Genomic DNA, 27,825 nt, shown 5'->3' with positions numbered 1-27,825 from the left:
AATGATGCTAGCCTGGGGCTTAGCATAGATTGCTTTTACAATGTTGAGGTATGTTCCTGTTATCCCTATTTTTTCGAGAGTTTTGAACAAAAAGGGATGCTGTACTTTGTCGAATGCTTTTTCCGCATATATCGAGATGATCATGTGGTTCTTATTTTTAAGTCTATTGATGTGGTGGATAACATTTATTGATTTCCGTATATTGAACCAGCCTTGCATCCCAGGGATGAATCCTACTTTATCATGGTGTACAATTTTTTTGATATGATTTTGTATCCCATTCGCCAGAATTTTATTGAGGATTTTTGCGTCTAGGTTCATTAGAGATATAGGTCTGTAGTTTTCTTTCTTTGAAGTGTCTTTGTCTGGTTTAGGAATCAGGGTGATGTTGGCCTCGTAGAATGAATTTGGAAATTCTCCCTCTTTTTCTATTTCCTGAAATAGCTTGAAAAGTATTGGTATTAGTTCCTCTTTAAAGGTTTTGTAAAACTCTGCTGTATACCCATCCGGTCCTGGGCTTTTCTTAGTTGGTAATCTTTTGATGGTTTCTTCTATTTCCTCAATTGATATTGGTCTGTTTAGGTTGTCTATATACTCCTGTCTCAATCTGGGCAGATCACATGACTTAAGAAATTTATCGATGCCTTCACTATCTTCTATTTTATTGGAGTATAAGGATTCAAAATAATTTCTGATTATCTTCTGTATTTCTGAAGTGTCTGTTGTGATATTGCCTTTTTCATCCCGTATGCTAGTAATTTGAGTTCTCTCTCTTCTTCTCTTCGTTAGCATGGCTAAGGGTCTGTCGATCTTATTTATTTTTTCAAAGAACCAACTTTTAGTTTTATCAATTTTTTCAATTGTTTCTTTTGTTTCGATTTCATTAATTTCAGCTCTGATTTTAATTATTTCTTGCCTTCTACTTCTTTTGCTGTTATTTTGCTCTTCTTTTTCTAGGATTTTGAGATGAAGTATGAGATCATTTATTTGTTGTTGTTTTTTTCTTTTTTTAAGGAATGTACTCCATGCAATGAATTTTCCTCTTAGAACTGCTTTCAATGTGTCCCATAGATTCCGATATGTTGTGTCTGTGTTTTCATTTATCTCTAAGAATTTTTTAATTTCCTCCTTAATGTCTTCTATAACCCATTGATCATTCAGTAACCTATTGTTCATTCTCCAAGTGATGCATGATTTTTTCTTCCTTCTTTTATCGTTGATTTTCAGTTTCATTCCATTATGATCAGATAAGATGCATGGTATAATCTCTACTCCTTTATATTGTCTAAGAGTTGCCCTGTGACATAATATATTATCTATTTTTGAGAAGGATCCATGTGCTACTGAGAAGAAAGTGTAACTGCTTGATGTTGGGTGGTATATTCTATATATGTCAATTAAGTCTAGGTTATTAATTGTGTTATTGAGTTCTATAGTTTCCTTATTTAACTTTTGTTTGGAAGATCTGTCCAGTGGTGAGAGAGGTGTGTTGAAGTCTCCCATGATTATTGTATGGTGGTCTATTAGACTCTTGAACTTGAGAAGAGTTTGTTTGATGAACATAGCTGCACCATTGTTTGGGGCATATATATTTATGATTGTTATGTCTTGTTGGTGTATGGTTCCCTTGAGCAGTATGTAGTGTCCCTCTTTATCCCTTTTGATTAACTTTGGCTTGAAATCTATTTTATTTGATATGAGTATGGACACTCCTGCTTGTTTCCGAAGTCCATATGAGTGATATGATTTTTCCCAACCTTTCACCTTCAGTCTATGTATGTCTTTTCCTATCAAATGCGTCTCCTGTAGGCAGTATATTGTTGGGTCATGTTTTGTGATCCATTCTACTAGCCTGTGTCTCTTTATTGGTGAGTTTAAGCCATTAACATTTAGGGTTATTATTGAGATATGGGTTATCCTTCCAGCCATATTTGTTTATTTATGTTACTGAATATGGTTTGTTTTCCTCTTTGATTATTTTCCCCCCTTTACTGTCCTGCCTCCCACTGTTGGTTTTCATTGTTATTTTCCATTTCCTCTTCCTGTAATGTTTTGCTGAGGATTTTTTGGAGAGATGGTTTTCTAGCTGCAAATTCTTTTAACTTTTGTTTATTGTGGAAGGTATTAATTTCATCTTCCATCTTGAAGCTTAATTTTGCTGGATACACAATTCTTGGTGGAACCCATTTTCTTTCAGTGTTTGAAATATGTTATTCCAGGATCTTCTAGCTTTCAGAGTCTGTGTTGAGAGATCAGCTGTTATCCTCATTTACCTCTAATGTACCTGCTTAGGTTTACCTCTAATGTAATCTGCTTCCTTTCTCTTGTAGCTTTTAAAATTCTCTCCTTATTCTGTATGTTGGGTATCTTCATTATAATGTGTCTAGGTGTGGATCTCTTATGATTATGCACATTCGGCCTCCTGTAGGCTTCTAGGATTTGGGATTCTGTCTCGTTCTTCAAGTCTGGGAAGTTTTCTCGAATTATTTCATTGAATAGATTTCTCATTCCTTTGGTTTGGAGCTCTGTGCCTTCCTGTATCCCAATGACTCTTAAGTTTGGTCTTTTAATGTTATCCCATATTTCTTGGATGTTCTGCTCATGGTTTCTTAACAGTCTTGCTGAGCTCTCTATGTTCTTTTCAAGTTGAAATACTTTGTCTTCATTGTCTGATGTTCTGTCTTCTAAGTGTTCTACTCTGCTGGTAGTATTCTCAATTGAGTTTTTAAGTTGGTTTATTGCTTCCTGCCTATCTAGGATTTCTGTTTGTTTGTTTTTTATAACCTCTGTCTCCCTGTATAGTTGATCTTTTGCTTCCTGGATTTGTTTATGTATTTCATTGTTGAAGAGATCTTTCATTGTCTGATTTTGCTGTCTAATGTCTTCCTTGAGACTCCAGATCATCTGAAGCATGTATCTCCTGAATTCTTTATCTGACATTCCATCTGCTGTAGATATTACCTCTTCTAACGTTGAGTTGACCTGCATTGCTTGTGGTCCTTTCTTTCCTTGTCTCTTCATACTGTTCGCGTTTCTTTCTGCTTACTGAGACTGTTGTGTTGTTGAATTTTCCCCCTATATATTTGTATTACTCTTGTATAGTTGCAAAGTCTCCTGCGCAGGTGTGGGCAGGGGCTCTGCTCCTCCTCCAATTGGGGCACTGTGCCTACCACATCGGCAGGCCGCTGGGCCTGTTCTGCTGGTTGGTAGCAGGTGCGCCTACCTTGAAGGCACGTGGGGTGGCTCTGCCACTCCCAGGTTGCTGGGCCTGACCTGCTGGTGGGTTGCAGGTCCGGCTACCTTGCAGGCGCGGGGGGAGGGCGCACACCTATTTGTATTTAGACAGTTACGCGAAATGGAGGACGTAATGCTTGGGATGAAAGTTGGGGGGAAGGGGAAGGTAGGTGTTCTTGAAAAGAAAGAAGGAGAGGGAGATAGATAGCATAGAGGAGAATGGAAAGAGCAGTAAAACTTGGAAGGGGAGAGAGAGAGGGAAAAGGGAGAGAAAAAATTAAAATGAAATAGGAAATAAAATTAGGTCTTAGAGATCCATTTTCTTCTCTTCCCGTAGGCAAAGCTGTGCCCTCCGGGCTGAGTTTTGCCCTCAATGTGTCAACAGCAATCCCTGTAAGGCAGTTCCTGGGAGTCTCTCAATCCTGTTGGTCCAGAGCCGTTGCACTTCTACGGCCCCTCCTCCCCTTCCTCCTGCCAGCCAGCCAGGTCCTGCTCACCAAAGGCAGTTCCCCAAGGATTTGGTTACACTTTCAGCCCCACCGAGTGCTCTATTTCCCTAACTACTGAGTACTCTCGCTGTCATTCATCTAAGCCCCAGTGCTGTGGAGCTGTGGTCTGGGAGTCAATTGTCTAATTTTTCCGGACCCCTTTGGTGGGCACACCTTCGGAATCTGGCAGCTAAGACCATTGGTGTCACTGCTGGTGGTAATAGGATTTGGGGGTCGAGGATCCCCTGTACTTCCCTCAGCCCCTACCATCACACCCTCTCAGTTCGCGGTTGGGGGATTTGGGGGTGGGGAGTCTTCTCTGCTTCCCTCTGCCCCTACAGTCACACCCTCGTCACTGGCAGTAGGAGGATTTGGGGGTCGAGAGTCCTTTGGCCCTTACGGTCACGCCCACGGAGAGATTTTGAAGTTTCCCGGTTGTTTGTATCTGGTGTGGGTGGGAGTCACACACCTGCTAAAGTAGATTCCGCTGGGAAGGAATCTCTTTGGCCGAACTTTGGTGACTTCCCCTCTCTGCTGTGGCGGGCCCCTGGCTCCTTGCCGGAGTGTCCAAAGGGAGGGGTGGAACTGGCTTGTCTCTGGTCTGACACAATCTCTGGTTTTAGTTCCCAGTTCGATATTTCGTAAAGGGTTGGTTAGATTCCCTTCACGCTGTCTGGGGGGGGGGGGAGCCGTTCGCCGGGTGGGCGGGGCTGTTGGTAGAGCCGGGAGGGCACGGGCTGTCTGCTGGGCCAGGCAGGGACACTTCTCGCTGCGCCGGGCCGCCGGGGGCTGCCTATAGAGCCGGGCAGCTGCAGCCGCGTGGCTAGGATCTGGGACGGCGAGATGGCGGGTGCCGTCTGCGGGTTCGGGCGGGCCGCACCGCTCGGGGCCGCCAGCCGCTTGCAGAAGCGGCAGGTGGCTGCGGGACTGGACCTCCGCGCCCGCGTGGCCGGCCAAGATCCACTTGTCTGGGACAAACTGACACTTCTAATAAACCTACCAATTCCCGGGAGGTCCCCTCTTAACGGAATTTGGTAGAAGTTCCTCAGTAGGTAGACTGCTGCTGTTCCAATGGGTCTTTCTGATCCCGTTAATGTGGAGACATTGGAATTGCTGCTTCCTCGCCGGCGGCCATGTTGGATCCCCCCCTACACAGTATTTAGAGAGAGAATCCAAAGTCTGCTCAAAAGAGCTAAAGGTATTTTAGTTATACGAAAGTCAGTAAAAATAAGTATAAAATGCATTAAAATAACTCAGAAAGCTTCTCCTATTATAAGACTTGAAGGTTAATAGAAATCCTTCAAGTCATATAGCATGTGGCAGAAGTAGTAGAATGCACATCCCAGGACTATTTGGAATCAAAGCTTACAGGTATTCTTGTAGATCACAGAATTATTAAGTTTAAAAGTACTGTGTGTATTTCTTAGAACTTTAGATCACATTTGGTATTAAGGAGTTTTAAATAAATATCTTAATATGCTATTCAAAGAATCTATGTTTTATTTTTTTCTGATGAAACATTACTGGAGACCTAATACATTGGTTAAATTAGATCAAATTTAATGTAAATTAAGATTTGTATGTCAAAAAATGAAATGTTCATGTTTGAATTATTATCTTTTGCACAGTTAGATAAGAAAACACTTATCTTGCCAACTAAAGGTATTTTAATCTCAGAAATGGAACGAAATTTTTCTGAGTAACTCTTTATTGATGGGCATGGTTGACAGTAGTATGGCCACCACACTGAACAAAAACGTTTCTCACACTAAGTACTCACATTTCAGTAAATTAAAGTTTCTCTCTGGTTCTCATTTCTATTTCTTCTCTGTTTCTGGATTTTTCTCAAAGATGGCATTTGGATAGAGGATGGAGTCTATATACTTCATGACATGTGTGTGGCATTGATCCCACTTGGATATTCATTACCAGTTGGCTTCTAGTTGTTGATGTCTGTCCCCCAGGGACTGCTGCAGTTACCTTGGACACTGTATCATGGATGGCATGTGGTGAGTCTCCCTCCTCCTCCTTGTTATCTATCTGATGTGTTTTCTGCTGAATTCTATAATGCTCTCATCAAGCTTGTAAATGCAATGTCTCTTAACTCCAGGCCTATTTGTTCTCTGAAATCAAAACCTTTCTAGTGCATCCAGCCCTCACAGCACTTGTGTATTGTGAGGACTGTAAACTTCAACTGCTTTTTGTTATCTCCATTGAAACATGAGAGATCCCTGTGAATTTTCTATCAGGTCCAAATACTTCAATATCTCCCTTGCTTTTATCAATCTGTTTTCCCCATGCCAAGTCTGATGATGAATTCTTATTCTCTTCCAAAAGCCAGGGATTTTGAATCAAGCGAGGATAATAATGTTTAAACTCTGAAATGCCTTTCTCCTTTTCTTCCCAGATGGCTTCCTCCAGTCCAAGGAAAGGTTTGCCTTTCATTATACAGTCCATGAAAGATACAAAAAACAATCTAAAAAACTAAAAAAATATTACAAACTAAAAATATTGAATTTTAATATACTGTGTGACTGGGAATGTTGTAGAGGACCATAATTTAATACTATATAGTGATTCTCTTGCTTAGCACTTTTTGGGATTAAAACGGTCACTGTCCTTTTTGAAAATATGGCTGTGTCTCATAACCTATGAAAAATGGTGGAAGGATTCAAATATTTGGAGGAAACACAATATATCTGAGAAGTAATATTTCAAAAATTATACATTTTACTATATTCAGTTTTGGGGAAATGAAAAGTTATACCAAAAAACCCACATTAACACACACAAACACAACTCTGTGTATATCCGTAGATTCATACTTAATCAATCTAAAAGCAATGAAACAGCACCTCTTTAAATGAAGTGACATTGGAGAATCAATAGAAAAATTATAGTCAAATTTAATGTCTTTTTTACATATATATTAAATAAAATGTAGATGATTTTGTGTATAGTATCTTGCATGGTCATATTTCTGAGTATATGTTTGTATAATACATTGTAAACAGAAAAATAGTTGTGTAAAGTTTTTGTCTTTACATAAAAGAAAGATGCTTAACTAAGTTTTGAAAGTCACCTGCACCTATGTTGACACTACATTCTTCTACATCAGTAAAAGAGCCAAAGCTTCTCTTACCTTCTCCCACACCTCTATTGTTTGTTTGTGGTCTTTGCCTGTTTTCTTGCTTTTTTGTTTTTTTATATGATTTGATATATTACGATTTACTATTGTACTATGTTAAGATTCTTGAAACTTTCCATATTTTTTTCTATCACACCAGGAAATAAAATTCAAACTGCTTTCTTCTATTTATTTTGTGGTCAAAAGGCTAGAATTATACACAGTCTGTGAATAACTGCCTATAACTTCCTTATTACCTTCTATTATCTTAAATTCTTATTTAAGGAGCTAATTATGTGATTCCTCAGAGAAAGTTTCTTACATTTAAGTTGTTTTAAAAACACTTTAAAAACTTTCATATGACCACAGAATCCTAACAAAAATAATTATTCAATATTGGATTAATATATATATATATATATATATATATATATATATATATATATATATATATATATGCAATAAAATATTCTTTCCCTCACACCTATCCAAAGCCAGTATTTAATTTGCCTTTCATAGTCTGAAGATTTGTTGTAGTTTGTAGGATAAGTACTGAAGAAGCAGACTTGAAAACATTCAGAAAAAGAGGGTAAAAGTATTCTATGTAAAACACCAATTGGAAAAAGATCCTTGAAGATTACCAGAAAGCATGAAAAGAAGAAACAGAAGGTAAGGAGAGAATAATATTTTATGAAAAGTGATTTTGAGAGTTGTATTAGTCAGTTGTTCATTGCTGTGACAAAATATCTGAGAAAAAAACAACTTAAAAGAGAAGAAATTTATTTTGGATCATGGTTGCAACCCATGGTCACTTGGTCCTATCACAATGGGTCTGTGGTGAGGCACAACATCATGATAAGGAGGAGATGTGAAGCAAAGCTGTTCATATCATAATGGCCAGGAAGAAGAGAGAGAGAGAGAGAAAGTGAGAGAGAATAAGGGCAGGAGTTTTCAGCCTTCTAGGGCAAAGCTCCAGTGATCTACTTCCTCTGATGAGTCTCTACCTCCTATAGTTTTCACTACCTCCAAATAATCCATGCAATTAAGAGCTCATCAATGAATTAACCCACTGATGATCTTGAAGCTCTCGTGATCCAATTACTGCCCCCACCAAATACTCTGAACATTGCGGTATTAAGAACCACGTCATCAACACATGAGCCTTTGGAAGACATGCTAGACTCAAACCATAAAAAGTTAAAAGCAAAGCACGAGAAGTAACGACTAAAAATGAAACTTTGGGAAGAGGGGAAAACGTTTAAACAGAAGTTTTAGAAAGGCCACTGTGAGTGTTATGATGAAGCATGTCCAACTACCACTGTTATACGTTGCTTCTTGTTATTGGTCAATGCTTTCAAACTGTTGTTACTTTGGACTCGAGACTGTCATTAGACTGACCCTATTCATGGTAGTCCCAGGAAGAAAAAGGAGATGGGAAAAAGAGGAGGAAACATTGGAAATGGGATGGGGAGGAGGAGGAGGAAGGTAGTAGCATCACCAAAACAAAGACCATGTAATGTGTCTGTTTCAAAGAATTGTTTCTTATATTATCTCACCTATTGAGAATACATAGAATTGTTCCACTATTATTTAAAATTTTCATGGCTTTCTTTAAGGATTTGTCACTGTTATTTTTCTAATTATCCCTACCCTTCTCATCCCATAATTTAGATATTGTTTTTAAGGTTATTCATTAGTTTCTTCAAAGCATTTAGTGTCTAATATCTGACTCACGACCTTCTGTGGGGGATGCTCAGGTTGTGTGGATGAGAGAGAGAAAGAAAGAGATCACAACACCTTTGAGTGAAAACTTTTTTAGAACTTGCCAAGCCTAAGCCTCCTCTCACTCTTTGGGCCTTTCCTCACTCTCACATTCATGCTCCCTCTTCCTTCCTTCCTTCATCTGCTCTTTATGCTCAGGGGTTTTTATTCGTTTGGTTTTGCAGCACTGGTGACCAAACCCAGGGTCTCCAGAATACTGGGCAAGTGCTCTCCTTACCACTGAGCTACACCCTTACTCCTACTCAGATGTTTTATTTATTTTTAATTATAAAAAAAACAATGAAAAGGACAAAATTGTTTTTATCACAGTCACACTTCATTTGGATCAAAGCAGTAACATATTGCTTTATCATCAAACACAATAAAAAAATCTTCCCATTTTGAAGACATAAAAGTCATTCTAAATATTGAAAGTCTTTTGTTTTTTAATGCTGGGAATTCAATTCAGGGCATTCTGCATGCTAGGCAAGAGCTCTTCTATTGAGCTACATCCCCAGCCCCTCATCCTAAATATTGCAAATCAAGTTAAAATTTCAAAAAACAGCTTTCCAAAATCAAATGTCTTATGATAAAGAAACACATATGAACTGTGTATATGTTTTCTCAAAACAACTAAAAGAAAACCAGTTATTTAGTTGTATTACTTAATGGCTTATATTTCATTTGGGCACATTTTTATATAATATTCCCACGTTTTAACTTGTTATTTTGTTACTTAAGGTATTTTAAATAGCAGTTTATGTCTCAAGACAGATTTTCTAGCTATCACTCTCACTATTCCTTCTTTGTTCCTTGCAAAGAAAGTGCTGGCATCCCGCTGTGTGATCTAGCCTATTATAATCAAATTGGCCATTGCAGTTATGAAACTCATCTAACTTTCTAAGAAGGTGACATTTAAAAATCTTTATCATAGCTATTTAATTTTTATTTTTCACAATAAACAGAAATATTAAATATTATTTATTTCAGTTATTCAATTCAGTAATTTTTAAATAATATTCAACAAAGTAAAAATAATGAATCCATTTTGCCTCAAAAGATGATAATCACTGGCATTTGATTGCAATAATGATTTAAAATTAACAAGCTGGTTCCTTCCCAGAATACACTTGTTCTGATGACGTTCTGGTGACAAGGTAAAACTCCTCTTCATTTTAGGTACAACACTTGGATGACTTGGATTCCAAAAATCCAAGTTACGCCCAAGGGATTCCATTCCCTGTAGTCACTCATCTGGACCACAGACATGAGGGACCTGTCTGAAAGAGACACGTATGGAGCAAGTGCAGCTCCAGCTGTGAGTCATCCCTTTAATGTAGTGAAGCTTTAGAGGGAAGAACAGGGAGGATGTATCAGTTGTTAGGAAAATGTAGGCTACTGGTAGAAAATAACATCCTCTATTAATAAGATCTAAGGTGCGACTCACATAATTGTCGTAATTGTTAAGGTGGATGGGGAACATGCAGCATTTTTTTTTTTCATAAATGCCTAAAGTGTGTGGGACTGCATATGGGTTTAGAGAGTGATTTTTATAAAAGAAGGTGGAGATCTCAACTCCCTTTATCCTGTCTATATAAATGTCTGAGCATGTAGTTGTAGTGCTTTCTGGGAAGTGTCTTGAGAGAGAACCTAAGCTCAACAAAGCAGTCTTGATCTGAGTGAGCCAGCTGACACCATGAAACTATCAGGTGTCTTTCTGCTCCTCTCTCTGGCTCTTTTCTGCCTCTTCTCAGGTGAGTTGTTTTCCTAAAATTGAAACCCCGTATTATACTGAACTGTAGATGAGAAAAGTAGTTCTTCACCCTATTTTAAAATTCTAGCAATTTTGATATGAAAGACCTATTAGGATAGATCATCATAATGAGGATGATAATGATTCTGATGATGAAAATAATGATGGTGACAAGGGTGAAAAAGAATTGCCATCTACCGAGCATATCCTCTACTCTAGGCATGTACTAAGGGCTGTTATGTATCATCTCCTTATTCATTAGTATAAGGAGTTCAGATCCCTGTTTTATATATAAGAAACTGTGGCACAGAGAAGTTAAGAAAATTGTCAGAGTATCTGCAAATAGTAAATAGAATTTCTAATTTGAATCCAGATCTTGTAGACATCACAGTTTATGCTTGCTTCAAAGAACTAGTCTGGCAGATGGGTAGTTGCTTTAAAATATTGACCTTAATTTTATTCTTGGCTTTCTAAGACAAAGGAAAGCTTTTGTGGCCTTAGTTATTATTACAAAGGCACTCAAATAATTAATATTGAAACAAAGGAGAAATGCTAACTCAATAAGGAAATTCTTAAAGTTATTGAGCCTTAGAATGCAGAAACATGTTTTTTTTTTTTTTGTGAATTAAACATTGTTTAAGCAGGGGGATATATTTGCCACCTTAATCAACAACAGCTGTATATTTTATCAACAGAAGGAATTCAAAGACAATCATATCTCAATATGATTTCTTTCCCTCTGGAGACAAAAGATTTCTAGGTACCAGGTCTATCTGAATGGACAGGACCATTTGTAACTATTTTTCTTCCTTATTATTCTAGTCTTCTACGTTGGGGTGGATGGTGTGTTCACTAGGGTGTCTAGACCCAAGCAAGATCTAGTCTCATCTCTTCTACAAGTAACTGTCAATGGAGAAATGTCTAAACTCTATGAGTTATTCTTTCTTGTATAAAATGCTAGAAATGAGACTAAGCCCTTGCACTTTCCATATATGAGCTATTGTTTTCTGTGACAATAGCAGATGGGTTTTGGTGTATAAAAGATTTTAAATGACTTGAACTTCTAGAATCAATTTTTCTATGAGACTTAGCTTCTGGAGAAGCCTCTGCCCACAGTCACTGGACATATTTACATAAATAAATATATTTAAAATATGAAAAGAACTGGATAAAGGATTCCTGTGATGTTATGAATTAAACATGACTACTAATGTCAAATAACTTTAATGAGTAGTTCAATCATTTCCTGATACGGGAGGAAAAAATAGACTTGACTAGGTTAAAATTTAGTTGCAAATACAGTTCCTGAAATATGTTGCTATCTTCTTGTTGCTTCTCTTTACAAAGATGAACTGATCATTAATAGTGTCTGATTGATTTATATGCCAAATTTATCAAAGCATGGGTACTTCATAAACATACTACTATTGGGAGCACAATGTGCCCAACAGTCAAAATGTTGAAACAGAGAAAGATGATTTTCAGTCCAGGAATTTCCATTTTATGGCTTTGTGACCTTTCTGAGCCTCATTTTTCTCATATGTAAAATGGGATATGAAAGGACTACCTCTCTATGGGGAACTAAATGAGAAAAAAAGCATGCCAAGTGCTTAACAGAGTGGACGGGTCTTAGTAAGTGTTCAACAAATGTCTTTTTCTATTGCAATAATTAAAATCATATTTGCACAAGGGAGAATTAATTGTTAATTGTAGTAATTTTCCTAGGCCATAAAAATCACTGAAAGTATTTACCAAATTATAGACTCCCAGATCCTATCTTGGAATTTTCAAGGGGTTGTCCAAAGAACTAGTATGTTTAATAACCACCTACTCTGCTAGTTATGAATCCATGAGGTTGGTAAACACTGATGGAAATTATTACTAACTGCCTTTCGAATTTAAAAGTTCTGTTCTCTCTTTATCCTCTTTAACACAGAGTGCACTTTGCGGTATTTCCAGCTGTCCTCTCTTAAGTGATGGCCAGCATTGCAGATGTGTTGCATTCATCCACAATTCTCACGAGATGGCCTTGGCTCAAACTCAGCAGCCTGTACCAAGATTAGACCTAGGATTTTTATTGTTTCAGTTTTTAACCTCTGAACTAACTGTTCACAATCTAAAATCATGCAGGCTAGTTCAGAAGGAAGAAGAGGAAGAGAAACAAGACTGCATATGTGTATTGTTTTCCTCTTTTAGGAATTTGGAGAGATGTGGAAGGAGAAATGAGGCCTAGAGAAGGGAATGGGTTGGTCCTTACCATTTATTTGGCTTAAACTTTAGCATCTCAGTTCTGAGCTCAATGATAAGTGGACTCTCCAACTCTGTAACAAAGGCTTTGGGGAGGAACTGCATGGACTTCATTTGGGAATACCAATATTAGAGGAGATTTTCCAATCCAACTTCTCCAAAATAATACCAAAGAGAATAAGTCCATCCTCATAGACAATTAATTACTAGGCCAGTAGTATCACAGACATATTCAGATCCTTAGACCATTTTCTCCCATCTCACCTTAACCTCCAATAAATATTGCCCCTTCATGGCCTGTGTCCTTACAACATAACTTTCCAAGTTTCTTCTGCTCCCTAAAAAAGTGAGCAGATATAAAAATTTAAACTACATGCCATAACTTCTTGAGATAGACAAGAGCCAGGAACAGGTTTTAGGAATTACTTAAGTTTGCAAATCTCAATCTGCACATGCAAAAAAATATTGCTTGAATTTATGTATTTGTATTTTACACTTTTTTCAGGTGTCGTCAGCCAAGGAGGACAGGTCAGTGCCTAGTTTTATCTATTTTTCTTACCTGGATGGTGCTTGGTTGGTATTCCCTGGCCTAAAAGTTTTCTTTATGATGTGAAAGAGCAAAACAATGAGCAGACAGGCCCAATGCAGAAATCAGCTAAAATGATGATTTTTTTAAACTACCATCTTTCTATGAGTACACTATTTTAAATTTAAAATAGCCTATGTATGCATTCGTATATTTTGTCAGAATAGTATGAATATAAATTAAAAATAGGACAGATATGAGATAAAATTTAGGCTCTATCCCTGATTTCATTATGTGATCTTGGGTGGGGAAGTTGGGTTCTCTGAGCTGCAATTTCGATAGTTAAAGAAAAGGAATATTATTATTCACTTCCTAGAATTGAAAGTATATATAACTTGCATAAGCTCTATGAAAATATTTGAGAAACTATAAAAGTTACATGTGGATTACTTATTGATTAGTAATTAGCCTCTGGAGGAGTTAGGACAGCAATATCATTTCTGTTTTAGAAATAAGAGCTGAAAGTAGAGAACTTGTTTAATATTAATGTTCTGAATTGAAGATACACAGACTGGCATAGTCATATTTAAACACAATGTTGGGTTGAAAATTGGAATGCTCACAATTTGTTTTCATTGTTAGGCTTTTTTTTTCTTTCAATTAATTCAACATGTTTTACTACCCTTCATGATCTAACTATCAAAAACTGATATAAATAAGTGTTGTCATCTCTGCCAGTTCTACTCTTATGTCCTCAATGATCTAGACACTATTTTTTGTTTGTTTCTTTCTTTGTTTGGTTTTTTAAAAATGATAATTGAATCCTGAGGCATTCTACCACTGAGATACATCATCTGTCCTTTTTATTTTTTATTTTGAGACAGAGTCTTGCTAAATTGCCCAGGCTGTACTAAAACTTTTGATCCTCCTGCTAAAGTCCCACAAGTAGGTTATATGCATGGGACACTCTGCCTGACTACACTAGTTGTTGTTTAGTCTTGGTATGTCTAAGAACTCTTGGCATCAAAATTTCCAGACACTACTGCCAACTGACTGAAGTTGGCAAAGAAGTTGAAAAATACTTTCCAACCCTAATATACCCATTATATTGCACAACACTTTGTTTGATTCAAATTTATCATCTTGGAAATTGAGATGCAATTTAAAATTAGTGATATTTTACAATTAATTACCTCTGTTTTTGTGTGTTTAACACATATATGCATGTGTGTTTGTATTGCTCTCTTAAAATTGACTCATCGTATGTTAATAAGTGTAGTAGCAATTCTACCTTAAATATAAAGGCACACACACACATGAAAAGAGCATAAAACTCAGCCTGTGTTTCACATAGTGAAATATGGTGATAAGAGAAATGAGATATATCTAAGAGGCATGAAATATAATCCCAGTTTTCTCATTAACATACAAATCACTTCCTTTCTTTGGACTTTCATTGCTCAGATTTTTAATCATGTTTTCTAAAGTTATGTAAAATCCACTATTTACTGATTTTATTCCTTTAGATGGGCCGAAGTCTTATAGTTTTTTTTGCTTCAGGGTCACCTGAGATGTTTTTCAGATATATAGATCCTCCTACAAGACACTGAACAATAATTGCAGAGGCAAGGGGGTTTGGATCTTCATTCTAAATTATCATCTAGGTGACACACATACAGAATAAAATCTGAGCTCTTTTCTCAGGTAACAAGGAGAAATCTGTACAGAGAAAAGCACTGGCCTTAGAGCCAGACAATGCAGATGAGTCCTAATTCAAATACTCACTTGCTCTTTGATTTGGGTAAAATATCTTCTCTCCCATTGCCTTGGTGCCACAACTTTAAGATGAGGGGTAGGATTCAATGATCTCTAAGACCTCTTTCCCCACTAAATATTTGAATCACTATGAACTAAGCCTGACCTGTCAAGACTGCTGTCTTTCCTCCACTTAAATAGAAAGGACAGGGAAGGTTCCGCCCTTGCTGATCATGTCATGGCTACCCTTCCTCTTCTGCATGGCTGAAAGGAAACTGTGGCAGGAAAGGAAATTCACATCAGGCAGGAGCATGCCTGCTCAGGTCAGGTTCAGACAAGACCAAAGGAAGTCCATCTCAACACTCAAGTCATTCTTTGCGTGCCAAGAATTCTCTCCATGATGAATCATCTAATGGGAGATTATAGTTAGCAATTTAAATTATAGACCTTTAAGCATTTCACATTCTTTCATAAAGACTGTTCATGGTCAACAGAGAGCATGTTCCCAGACTTTTGGAATTCATGTTCCAATAAAGTTTTCCCTATAAATGTAAATGATTCATATTTGACCAAGTCTTTCATTTCCCTAGGATTAGAGGGTTAGGAAAACTGGTCTTAAATAACATATTAATAAGAACAGTAAAAGAAAACTACTATTTACTACAGCAAGCATTTCATTAAAGAAATTGTGGGATAACATCAAAAAGATTAAAAGACATTCTCAGAAAAAAATAGTCCTTTGAACTGAATAATTTTTTTTAATTACTCACGTTGCTTTTAATGTTTTCTATTTTCCTACCAGGCTCTGTATTTGGGAACCATATCCTTAAAGTGTTGTTTAGATGAATAGTCTGATTGGAACAAACAGAGCAAACATATTCAAAGGCAATGATTTACAAATATATTCTGTACAATATTTCTTGAGATAATTGTTTATTCTTTTTTATTTTAAGATAAATATTGGTGGGTTTTAAAACAACTAGTAAAAACAATGTTCCATGATTAGAATGAGTTTAGGACTCTTGAATGGTCCTAGTTACCTTGATTTTACTTAAAATTAGTAAAGTTACAGATATCTGAATATGGTTTGGAGATGTTATCCAATATCTACAACTTAACTGGAGATGGAAAAACCAAAGCCTCAGAAAGAGGACATGGCTGGCTTGTCTGCCAGCAGCAGAGCAGTCGGGAAACCAACACCTCAGGACCACTGGATCCATATGACCAGGGCTTGAAGCAGCAATAGAAGGCCATGGAAAATAACTTTGAGCTCTGTAATTATCTAAACAAATATGAGATAGTGATCATCATCATTTCTTTTTTTTATTTCTTTTTCCTTTATTTTATGTTTATTTTTTTATTTTTATTTTTTAGTACTAGGGATTGAAATCAGGGGCACTGGACCACTGAACCACATCCCCAGCCCTATTTTGTACTTTATTTAGAGACAGGGTCTCACTGAGTTGCTTAGCGCCTTGCTTTTGCTGAGGCTGACTTTGAACTCAAGATCCTCCTGCCTCTGCCTCCCAAACCACTGAGATTACAGGTTTGCTCATCATAATTTCTGAAGCAAAAAATATGACAAAAACAATAGTACAAAATAACTTTTATGTTCACATAAAAAGTTTTGAAACCAGGAGGAGAAGAAGACAGAAAGCAGAACTTACTCTATCAGTTCAGGCAAATAATGTTGAGAGCTAGTTCAGGTAGTAAATTTGAAATCAGTCTTATTGAGGTTAAAAAAATATACAAAAGGAAATTTACAAGAGTCAGGAAATGGCAATGTTTCAGGCTGAGGGCAGGCAGAGGAATCTAAAGAATGATGCTCTTATGAAAAATGGGGAAAAAAGGGTGTAAAACTATAGGGAAAGATACAGAGTTATATTTTGGACATAAATACATATTAAGGTATGAGTCAAGTTATTGACTAGAGATGTCATATACTATGACAATTCAGAATTAGAGTTTGAGATGTTGATGAAATTCAAGGAAAAAGTCTGGGATTTATCAGTATTCTTTGGGAAAAATACATGTTCTTAGAGAAAATCAAGTGTATTAAATTATCTTAAAAATAAACATGATTAATGCCAAAGAGGGATAAAGAGATTTTTTTATAAAGAGAATAAGTAGTTGGGGAACCAGAGAACTGACATATTACAAAACACTACAAAGAGTTTTTAAAAGGTTGAAGTAATAAAGAGTCTTTTTAAAGTACATACCATAGGGAATCACAAACTTTTTATAAACAACCAAGAGGGGTAGTCTGAAAGGCATCTTTTAAAGAACAGTTTCAGCAGAGTAGGAGCTGGAAAAAGCAAGGGAAGGGGACATCAAGGCAGAAAAGGATTAGGGGGTTAGGAAAACTGGTCTGGTGAAGGATGGAGTTGATTTAGTTGCAAAGATAGTGTTTTGGGGAAAAGAGATGTCGTCCTACACTTGAAGCACGTGTGTGTGTGTGTGTGTGTGTGTGTGTGTGTGTGTGTGTGTGTTATGTAGTTATACATGCATGCATGTGTGCTTGTGAGATTGCAATTTTCCACTGGTTTTATTTGTTCATCTAAAAAGCTAGACTAAAATATTTGTGACCACAAGTCTTTAGTTGACTTGGTTGATGACCCTGAAAGTTCAATTTTTCAACTAAGTCAATGGTTTTGTTGACTGTTACGGGAACTGAAAGGTTCACTCCATTCTGAAATGTTTTAGGAACTACAGTTCTTTGAAGAACCACAAGGGGTCAGGCTGATACTAAATATCATTCTTCTGAGCCTTGACATAGTCTTAAAGCTGTAACACCAAAGTCGATAAATGAAATTTCTTCTTAAATTCAACACCACCTAAACAACACAAAATACAATAAATATCATTAAAATACGATGAATAAAAATGAGCTCCAAAAATTCTGGAATGTGATACAATTTACATAGCTGGTGTTTACGACATAAATCTTCCACATATTACTTGGTATTTTACAAAGTGCTTTTATAGAAGTAATCATGACATTATTCTAAGAAACTTAAACTTAGAATAGTGAAATGTTTCCACAATGTAGTGCAGCTAATAAATGAAGGAAGCAACATTTAAACCCAGGTCACTCTAATTCCATCCACTAGGACAACCCCTAACATTTCAGAAGCATTAGGGGCATTTTAATCGTATTTAGAGGGATTGCAGACCTCCTGGGTCTTCTAATTGTCTCATGCATGAAACTTCAAAGGAGAAAAGGAATCCTCCCATCATCTACTGTCTAGACCTGCTTTGACTTCTACTAAGGAACTAGTTATTTGGGTTCTATTTAAAGGAGCCCAAATTAAAAATATAAAAGTTGAGAAGAAATTCTGGCAAAGGAAAAGCATGACATTAGGAAATCTTAGTCTACTTCTCCCCAGTATGTGAGAACTGTTTTCTCTTTCTAGCCCCAATATTCTCTTGTGTCACTCTGCCTCATGGAAGGGATTCATACGTAACTCTGCAGAGTCATTTCTCATCTTCCCCAATTCCTTGGGCCCACAGAGAGTGGTACTTCTTCTGTCCCCGGCCAGCATGCTAAAATTTCTCACAGAGTGAATACAGAGAGCTCTCTAGATATAAAAGAAGAAGCATTTGGCCAAAGTTGCTATTTCTTTCACCCAACTGAAGAACTTGAGAATTTTATTTAAGCTGCTTCACTGAAAGTAGTCACTGCTAAATCTTGGACCATTAAACCAAAAAGGGCCATTAAAAACACATAATCTCAGAGGCAAGCCAGTTTCTATGAGCTGCAGATGCCTTTCAGAGCTTCAGTTAGGAGAGACTTCAAGTGAGAAGGTTACTGTCTACACTCTAATCCAGAACTATTTCAGATGGTGCCCAAAGACTGTCTACAACACTTACATGACCAACTTTGACCCCTGTGAACAACCCTGAGATTCTGGGAACCAGGCAGATCCAATGTTCTTTGGTTCATTTGTTACTTGGCTAAGAAAATTGAGGCCTGAGCATGGAGTGCTTCGTCTAAGGTGACACACATAATCATCAGCAGAACGTACTTGCTGCAGACCACTGCAACTTAAAATAATGAAATCCATCTGTTCTAAGGAGCTATGCTGATTGGTTGGATTTGATATACTGAAATTCTTCTCCCTCCTAGTCCCCTTTCCAGGGGACATAAGCAGGGAATAACAAATGGGCTTGAGGGAGGCAGGGTCTGGAGGCTCTCAAAGTGGATGCTCTCCCCAAGTGCCTCTTCCATATCTGCTTTCTAAAGGACAAAAGAGGCTGGATGACAAGATCAAAGGGCCGCCTGCCAGGGAAAGGTGCCTTAAGGAACCGTCTCTTTCAAGTAAGAGACTTTCTTGTTTACTTTGCTCACTGTCTTGAGACTCTAGATGGAGCCACCTGGTGCTCAGCTTCCCTCCTGCCTGTGCTGGTCCCAGTAAAGCAGTTACCATGCTTGTCCCTGTCCTTATCCCAGCTCTTCTTCACCGCTCTAATGCAAATGAGACTGTGTGCTTCCTGATACAGTGTTGGTTACCAATTCTTCTTTGGATGACCAGCACCCAGAACTGTGTGATAAAATATCAACGATGATACCTCGTTGAAATAAGCACACTGCTGTGAATGTAGACATTAGTGACTTAAATATAAAATACATAAGCTTTCCAGATAAAGGTGCCCTGTAACTTATGCAGGTCTCAAGATTGTCCAGCCTTGTGTCCATTTCAAAACCCAAGGGGACGATCTGTGTTCTGGAAGTAGGATGAAAGGATAGGATTATCCCTCAGGGTGGTGGGGAAAACAAGGACCAGAGCTGATAAGCCCCACACTATCCAGACTCAAGTGTATTTAGTGTCAAATTTCAACAAAAATGTGCAGTTTGCAGTTTTAGGTACTTTAAACTTAAAATATGTTTTTGACCTAACTGTATGACTCAATGATAAATTTCCCATGCAAACCTTCAGATAAATTTGTTAGTGTACAGTGGTTTGCTAACATCTTTTAAAAAATGATTCCTCTTGAGTGTTCATATATTTTCCCAAAACATTATCTTTTAGATAAATGTTGTTGTGTACAAGATACACAGCATGATGTTGTGAGATAAATATGGATAATAAAAGGATGGCCATAGTCAACATATCCATCACCTCAAATAAGTACTTGTGTTTTGTTTGTGTTGGTGTAGGAACAGCTAAAATATACTCATTTATCATGAATCCCCCAGATGGTACAATTGAAGGACTGATAATCCTTATGTTGTATATGAGACCTAATAAGCTATTTTAATGAAACCTACATGTCCTGACTACAAGTGCGATCAAGGGCACATAGTGATAGTTGATCTTCAATTCTCTCCTGTTGGAAATTCTGAACCAGCAATGAGAAGAAATATGTTCAAGCATTGGGAAGCCACTTAAATTTCCAGAAAACCAGAATTCCCATCTCTCAACTGATTATTAAAATATAGCTAATAGAACTCTCAAGATTATTGCTAGGCCCAACTGAAGTAATCTATATGTAAGTAACTAAATATTATAAAGCATTTGATAATTATAAAACATTTTAAAGGAACTAGAACAGAGATAAAGCAAGTTTCCTTCATTCACATGTAAATGCCACTACATGCACATAGCTGTTATTAGAAGGCAATCAGTTTAAGCTACTTCATATTGATAGTACCCTGCAAAAAAAGGCACAAATTTATTTGCACAACATTCACCAAATTGACATTGCATTAAAATGTCAGACTCCTTTTGAAATACCACTATAACTGAGCCAATATATTAGTGCACAGGTGACATCATTCCTTCCCATGATTATGGTTATTAATCAGTCAAAACACATAGTCTCAACAAGACTAAAGTCAACCTCAGACTTCTTCTAAACACGGCAACTGAGGCAGTCATTACTAAATTATTGTAGTGGGCACAAAAATTCAAATTCTACAAACAGACTTTGAGGCGAAATAACTTAATATAAAGACATTAGACTCTGGTTTTCAAGGGATAATAAGTGATGCTGAATCCACTGAAAAAATTATAAAATATTAGGTAATGTCTGGGGGCCCTTGAAAGGATCACCTATGTTTTTATTTTAATTTAATTTGTTTACTTTTATGTGGTGCTGAGGATCAAACCCAGTGCCTCACACAAGCAAGGCAAGCATTCTGCCTCTGAGCTACAGCCCCAGCCCACCTATATGTTTATAGTATGCAGAAAAAGTATTATTAGAGCACATCAATACAGTTTTTCAAACTGTCACTTAATGACCCCCAAAACTGCTCTCAGTTGGAGTAATTTATTGTTGGAGAAAAAATTCTTAACTATAGCATTGGACATTGTTAATGTATTCCTGAATACAATAGTACAATGTATTTCTTATAAGGAATTTCCTATGTCTTAAAGAAAATGTCTCAATTGTATTTAATGTATTCTACATAAGCAGATAATGAAAGCTATTCTCTAGTTCAGAAAGTTCTTATGTCACAACTATATATACATATATGTCACAAATATACGTATGTATCATATATAAGTAAATGTACATATCTTATATATGTACTCATACATATATGTATTTATTTATATACATATATATTGCAAATATGTATATATATATATGTATAAATCCATGCATATATCTCTCTATATGTATACACATATATGTTTGTGGCATATATATGTGTGTATACATATATGCACATATACACACATGTATGTACATATACATACATACATATATATATATATATATATATATATACACATATATATATTTATTGTGTGTGGGTTTAAAATTTCGCTGTCCAAAGCTTCTGTTTGGAGGAGTCCTTGAGATAGAAGGTGCTGATGTAAATGTCACTGTGCTTACTTTGTAGATCGACTGTGGAGAGTTCCGTGATCCCAAGGTATTCTGTACTCGGGAATCCAACCCCCACTGTGGCTCCGATGGCCAGACATATGGCAATAAATGTTCCTTCTGTAAGGCAGTGGCGTAAGTGTCATACTCACCACACCTGTCCCTTGCAAGCAAAAACTTCCAGAATAAGACTGAGATGCTTTTCTTGAAGCATTTTAGAAAGTTCTACCTATACCTCACTATAGAGACTGAAGAAACAAGACTCAGGCAAATTGATTGAAAGCAAATTGTCAAAAGCAACAAACAAAAAACAAATAATTTAAAAATAATGATCATCACTTTACTCTGTTATTATTAGTTTTGATTTATTTTAGGTTATTTTAAAAATTATATATCATATACATAAAAATAATTTTGACACCTTGTATTTTTATTTTAAATTTAAAACATGAATTCGTAATGAACACGTTGGTTAGTGTATAACATAACTCACTAATTAATACTGAATTTTCTCAGGAAGGTCAGTGGGGTAGAACAAAATTTGAACTAACGGGTGAATACTAATAAGAGGTCCTGAATGTGTAGTCTTCTAGAAAATGACAAATACATGAATATTTGGTTCATTTTTTTACATCTTCTGTCAGGATACAACTATGACATCAGAGTCTCTTTGCTGTTATTCCTTCTGTTACTTCTGCCTTTTCCATATGTATGTCTATTTCCTCACTGAGAATGAGCAATTGGTGCTGAAAGATCTAAGTGTTATCAAAACAGATTTGCCAGGCATGGTGGTACATGCCTGTAATCCCAGCAGCTCTGGAGGCTGAGGCAGGAGGATCTCGAATTCAAAGCCAGCCTCAGCAAAAGTGAGGCACAAAGCAACTCAATGAGACCTTGTCTCTAAATAAAATACAAAATAGGGCTGGGGATGTGGCTCAGTGGTCATGTGTCCCTGAGTTCAATCTCCAGTACCAAAAACCAAACCAAAACAACAACAAGAAAAAAATCCCTGAGATTTGTTTAAGATTTATGCTCTCCAAAGTTAGGCCAGATGTCACTTGTGAGTGTATTTAATTAACCTCTGCTACATAACAGATATGGGTATCTATAGAATCAAATGAGTGGAGGGACCATGACATGCCATAGCTAAACCTGCTTCCAACCTCTGTGCTGAGTACTTGGGATGTTGCACTGAGGATGTATTTTTCTAATTTTATTTTATTATTTTTTAGGAAAAGTGATGGGAAGATTATCCTAAAGCATCCAGGAAAATGCTGAATTATAGCCAGTGTTTTATTCTGGCTTGCCAACTCTCAAATCTTCCTTTACTTCTGTTTTTACTTTTCTTCAGCGAATCCCTTGAATTTGTGAAGACACACCTTCTACTCTATCTGGATCTTCAGGAGTTGATGATGTATTTCCCTTGATTCGCTTGTCAATAAAGTAAATTCTGCAGAAGCATTAACTGTGTTTTTACTTTGAGATCAAGACAGATACACCATAAAATTACTGAAGTGGCATGAAAGTGGGTGAGACCTGTTTTTCAAATCTAAATTGACCATCCAATTACTGTGAAATTATAGGAAAATTATCTTTTTTTTCAGTTGTAATCTTCATGAGAGATTTTGAAAAGATGGCCATGTGTTATTCTTACAATTATTTAAAAACACTATTTTTTAAGAATTAGGTCACATAATGCTGATTCTTCCTAGTTTAAGAAAAATATTTGGTATAAAAACAAAACTTTTGTGCTTTGTGGATCCTAGTATCCTCCTGTATCTGGAATAAGATCTAAACCACATGATCTAACAACATGTGGTACTCAGTTTCCCAGGGTATGCCAGATTAAAAAAAAAAAGAATAATTTTTCAATAAACAGTGACTTTTTGATACATGGTAAACATCCAATGAATATCCAGTGAACATACCAAAATCTCCAAAACAATATATATTCTGAGAATGTAGATAAAATTTAAGCTTCATTGTGAAGTTAGAAAACTGTATAAATATTAGAAATCCTGGATTTAATTTGTTACCTGCTAGAGAAAACAGCTTCAATATTCCTTGGAAAACTGGGAATGGAACTATCATTTGACCCAGCTATTCCACTCTGGTTTGTATCCAAAGGACTTAAAATCAGCATACTACAGTGATGCATCCACATCAATGTTTATAGCAGCTCAATTCACAATAGCTAAGCCGTGGAACCAACCTAGAAGCCCTGGACAAAGAAAATGTGGCATATGTACACAATGGAATATTACTCAGCACTAAAAGAGAATAAAATCATGACATTTGCAGGTTAAATTGATGGAGTTGGAGAATATAATGCTAAGTGATAAGCCAGTCCCAAAAACCCAAATTCCAAATGTCTTCTCTGATATAAGGATGCTGATTCATAATGGGGGTGGATGTGGAGCATAGGAGGAACAGACATACCTTAGATAGGACAAAGGGGAGGGAGGAGATATGGGGTAGGAAAGATGGTGGAATGAGACAGACTTCATTACCCTAAGTACATGTATGAAAACACGAATGGTGTGACTCTGATTTGTGTACAACCAGAGACATGAAAAATTGTGCTCCATTTGTGTAATATGAATTGAATTGCACTCTGCTGTGACATATAACAAATTAGAATAAATTTTAAAAAGAAAACAGCTCCAGTTAGAATAAAACTGAAGGTTGAATACAGCCCTTTTGATAACCAGCTCAGTCTCCTTGTAGCTGGCTCTATTCTGTGAAAACCCAGATTGCATATATAAATTGTCTCATCCTGAGAAAGCCAAATGAAAACCTTGGGATTTCCCTTTGATGTTTTCATGTAGTAGCACATATTTTTATAAATATATCTTCCTGGGAAGATGTACACAGAGTACCTCTGTGGATGCAGTTTCAATGACATCCAGCATTTACTGGATGTCAACTTTGGGGCAGACTTGGTTATGAGTGCTTGGATACAGATGTGGATGGGAGTAAGATGGGCCAACAATCCTTCAACAATTAGGGAGAAGTAGATAAAAACAATGAATGGAATCAACAAGTAAGTGACATCCTAAGAAAGAAGGTACTAAAGGTTGTAAGACAAAGTTCAGGCCGACTGTGTTCATAGAGAACTGCCAAGGGAGGGGTGGTAGTCTGTGTAGTACTAAAGCCAGTGGTTAGAACTGCTCTACTTGGAAAACTGGGAGATGAGAGAACTGATCAAGTGAATATCTTGGAGAAGAGAAAAAAGAGAAGTTAGAACACAGTCCTCAAGACTGGAGCATGCCTGATTTGGTCCAAAAAAATATTAACAGTCAAAATATAGGGATTTGGGAAGTGTTAACTATGACATGCATAAAGAAGTTTTAGATAGAAGGGCTCTGATGGGGACTGTTTACTTTGAATTGCATCTGAGATGAATCAATGGACAGGTAGGTGAATAGAATATTGATAAAGTACATGTGGAATCTTTAAAAAAAACATTAAGTAAGTAGAAACAGAGTAGAATGGTAGTTAATGGGGGAAATTAAGTCAAAGTGTAAAACTTTGCAATTATTTAGGATTAATAAGTCTTAGGGATCTATGTACACCATCAGAACTATAGTTAATAATTTTGTATTGATGCTAAAAATTTACCAAGAGAATGGCTATTAGGTATTCTTAACATAAACACACACACATACACATCACATACAAGTGCACGTGAACACACACACAGAGCTTTGGAATAATATTGTTATATAATCTGTTTGACTACTTAGTATTTCACAGTGTAAGTATATATAAGAGCATTTTATATACCTTAAGTATGTTCAATAAAAAAATATAAAATGTTAGTGATTCAATCTAGATTTACAGGTATTAACTCTAAAATTTTTTTAATATTCCTATACATTTGGAAAAATTTTCATTAAAAATATTTATTTGAATGGCAAAATACAAGAGACTCTGTCAACAGGGAACAGATAATCACAATTCAGTGTAAGCCCTTCATTTTTGTGCTATCTAGGGCAGAACACCCTGTTTCAAGTATGGTTTTGTACTTCATGCTCCAAAGCACAACGTGATAATTTATTTGATCCAAACACCCATATCTATCATTATACCTTCAGATTAAAATGGGAACATTGCTAAAATTGTATCATACCAGACTTATCATCATTAACTGTCCTCAAATATTTTTATTTCCCCACTCCAATTGGTACCAAGTCACATCTTTTTCAGATTTTTCCCTCTTCCTGGCATTCTGAAGGTACATGCATGACAAAAAATAGTATTTTAAATCAATGATTAGGTTTGAGCGAAGAGGCATTGCAGGGGACTACTTACAACAATTCAAAGGTTTCCAAAGTGAAACATGCACACACACACACACACACACACACACACAAATGCATACTAAAGTAAAAGGAAGTTCAACACTAAAAAGCCATGGAAAATAGTTACTAACATATAGGTTGAATTAAAGTATCACTAATGTCAACAAATCTATTTCTTGAAAAAAAAAAAAAATATATATATATATATATATATATATATATATCACATTTAAATTTAGCAATTGCTGTGAATTGTAACCCAATTTTATAAAAGAGAAGCTTCTTATACAGAGATTTAAATGATATTTTTTTTTCTACAATCATAGTCTGAGATGTAGAGTCTAAATATAAACTGAGGATAGTTAGGGAAAATCTCAAATTTCCAAAATATGCATCATGTAATCATAGTAACTTGAGTGATTTGGATTTAAGTGTTGAATTGGAAAGATTAGTCTCATATATATGGTTATATCAGAAATGGACATGTTTAACAAAGGTTTAAGCAAATTTGTAAAGAAGGCGACTTTTATCTGTCACAATCCCTGATCTGTGTGTTACTGGGTTATTTTGTGGTGGGACTTCAGTTTTAGCTTAAGAAGGTTTCTGTTCAAATGAGCTGTCCTACTCTGAGCTAAGCGTCTAATGAACTGCTTTCCTGGTCTTACTTTGACTTCGTTTTTTTTCTCACAGAGCTAACACCTCTGACCTTTCAAATGTGGGTCCATTTCTGTTCAGCAGTTTGAGTTGAAGAGGCAGAACAGATTCTCCTGGAGTTACTGTGGATCACTTTGAGCATTATCTTTGGCTAAATAATAAAAGTTTTATTGAGTATATATATTATCATTGTATATATATTATCATTTGTTTTCAATCAAAACAGAGTATGTGTCCTCACGTTATTATGTCTTCTCCAGTTTCTATTGGCAAAGATTTATAATTTTCAATTAAATTTATTGCCATGTATTTTCGGGGTTTTTCCCTCTTTGGCAATACTAGGGATAAAATTCAGAGACAGTCTACTACTGAGCTATATACACAGCCCTTTTTATTTTTTTTATTTTTATAAAGAGTGTTACTAAGTTGCTGAGGCTGGCCTTGAACATGAGTTCAAGGCCAGCCTCAGCCTCCTGAGTTTCTAGGATTTCAGGTATGTGCCACTGCACCTGGCAAGTATTTTCATCTTTTGATAATGTTATAAATAGACTTGTCACTGGGGGTAGTGACACATTCCTATAATCCTAGCAACTCAGGAGGTTGAGGCATGAAGATGATGAGTTCAAAGACAGCCTCAGCAACTTAGCAAGACTCCAAGCAACTCAGCAAGACTCTGTCTCTAATAAAATATTAAAAAGGGCTGGGATGTAGCTCAGTGGTTAAGTTCCCCTGGGTTGAATCCCTGGTATCCAAATAATAATAATAATAATAAATTTAAAAATGGACTTGGTCTCTTAGTTTCTTTTTGGATAGTTGTTGTTAGTGTTTAGATATATAGCTGATTTTGTGTTGATTTTGTATTATATACTATATCCAATTCTTTTATTAGCTCTAAAAGTATTTTTGTGGAATCTTGAGGGTTTTACATTTGATGTCATGGCATCTAAAACCAAGAATAATTTTGTTTCTTCCTTTCCAATTTAGACATCTTTTATTTATTTTTATTTTCTAATTGATCTGGCTAGAACTTCCAATCCTATTTTGGATAAAAGTATGAAACTAGTCTTTTGTTTGGTTCCCAACCTTTAGGAGGAAGACTGTGTTCTTTCACAATTACATTGAATGTTAGCTAAGGATTTCCAAAT

The 27,825-nt window shown here is 36.3% G+C and overlaps 2 protein-coding genes across 3 annotated transcripts in view; both read left to right on the top strand.

Moving 5' to 3' along the window:
* Window positions 1-3,026: 3,026 nt before the first annotated feature.
* Window positions 3,027-27,825, top strand: part of FBXO38 (F-box protein 38) — a 276,681-nt gene continuing 251,882 nt past the window's right edge. The window contains exon 1 of the mRNA XM_081301726.1: window positions 3,027-3,036. The gene's annotated coding sequence lies outside the window, so the exon portion shown is untranslated. The remainder of the gene's footprint in view (window positions 3,037-27,825) is intronic.
* LOC308650066 (serine protease inhibitor Kazal-type 6) lies at window positions 10,307-23,000 on the top strand (the record flags this gene model as incomplete). 2 transcript variants are annotated; one of them, XM_081295994.1, is made up of 5 exons in its annotated part: window positions 10,307-10,364; window positions 13,116-13,138; window positions 19,135-19,209; window positions 21,742-21,857; window positions 22,955-23,000. In XM_081295994.1, 5 exons carry the CDS (start codon window positions 10,307-10,309, stop codon window positions 22,998-23,000), a joined length of 318 nt encoding a protein of 105 aa, XP_081152120.1. The 2 variants fall into 2 exon arrangements, with proteins under 2 accessions (XP_081152120.1, XP_081152121.1); XM_081295995.1 differs by lacking the exon at window positions 19,135-19,209.

The sequence above is a fragment of the Spermophilus citellus genome (assembly GCF_964194105.1).
Source record: "Spermophilus citellus genome assembly, chromosome: 1".
In the NCBI taxonomy this organism is placed as follows: domain Eukaryota; kingdom Metazoa; phylum Chordata; class Mammalia; order Rodentia; family Sciuridae; genus Spermophilus; species Spermophilus citellus.
This window is presented reverse-complemented; position numbering and strand designations above follow the sequence as displayed.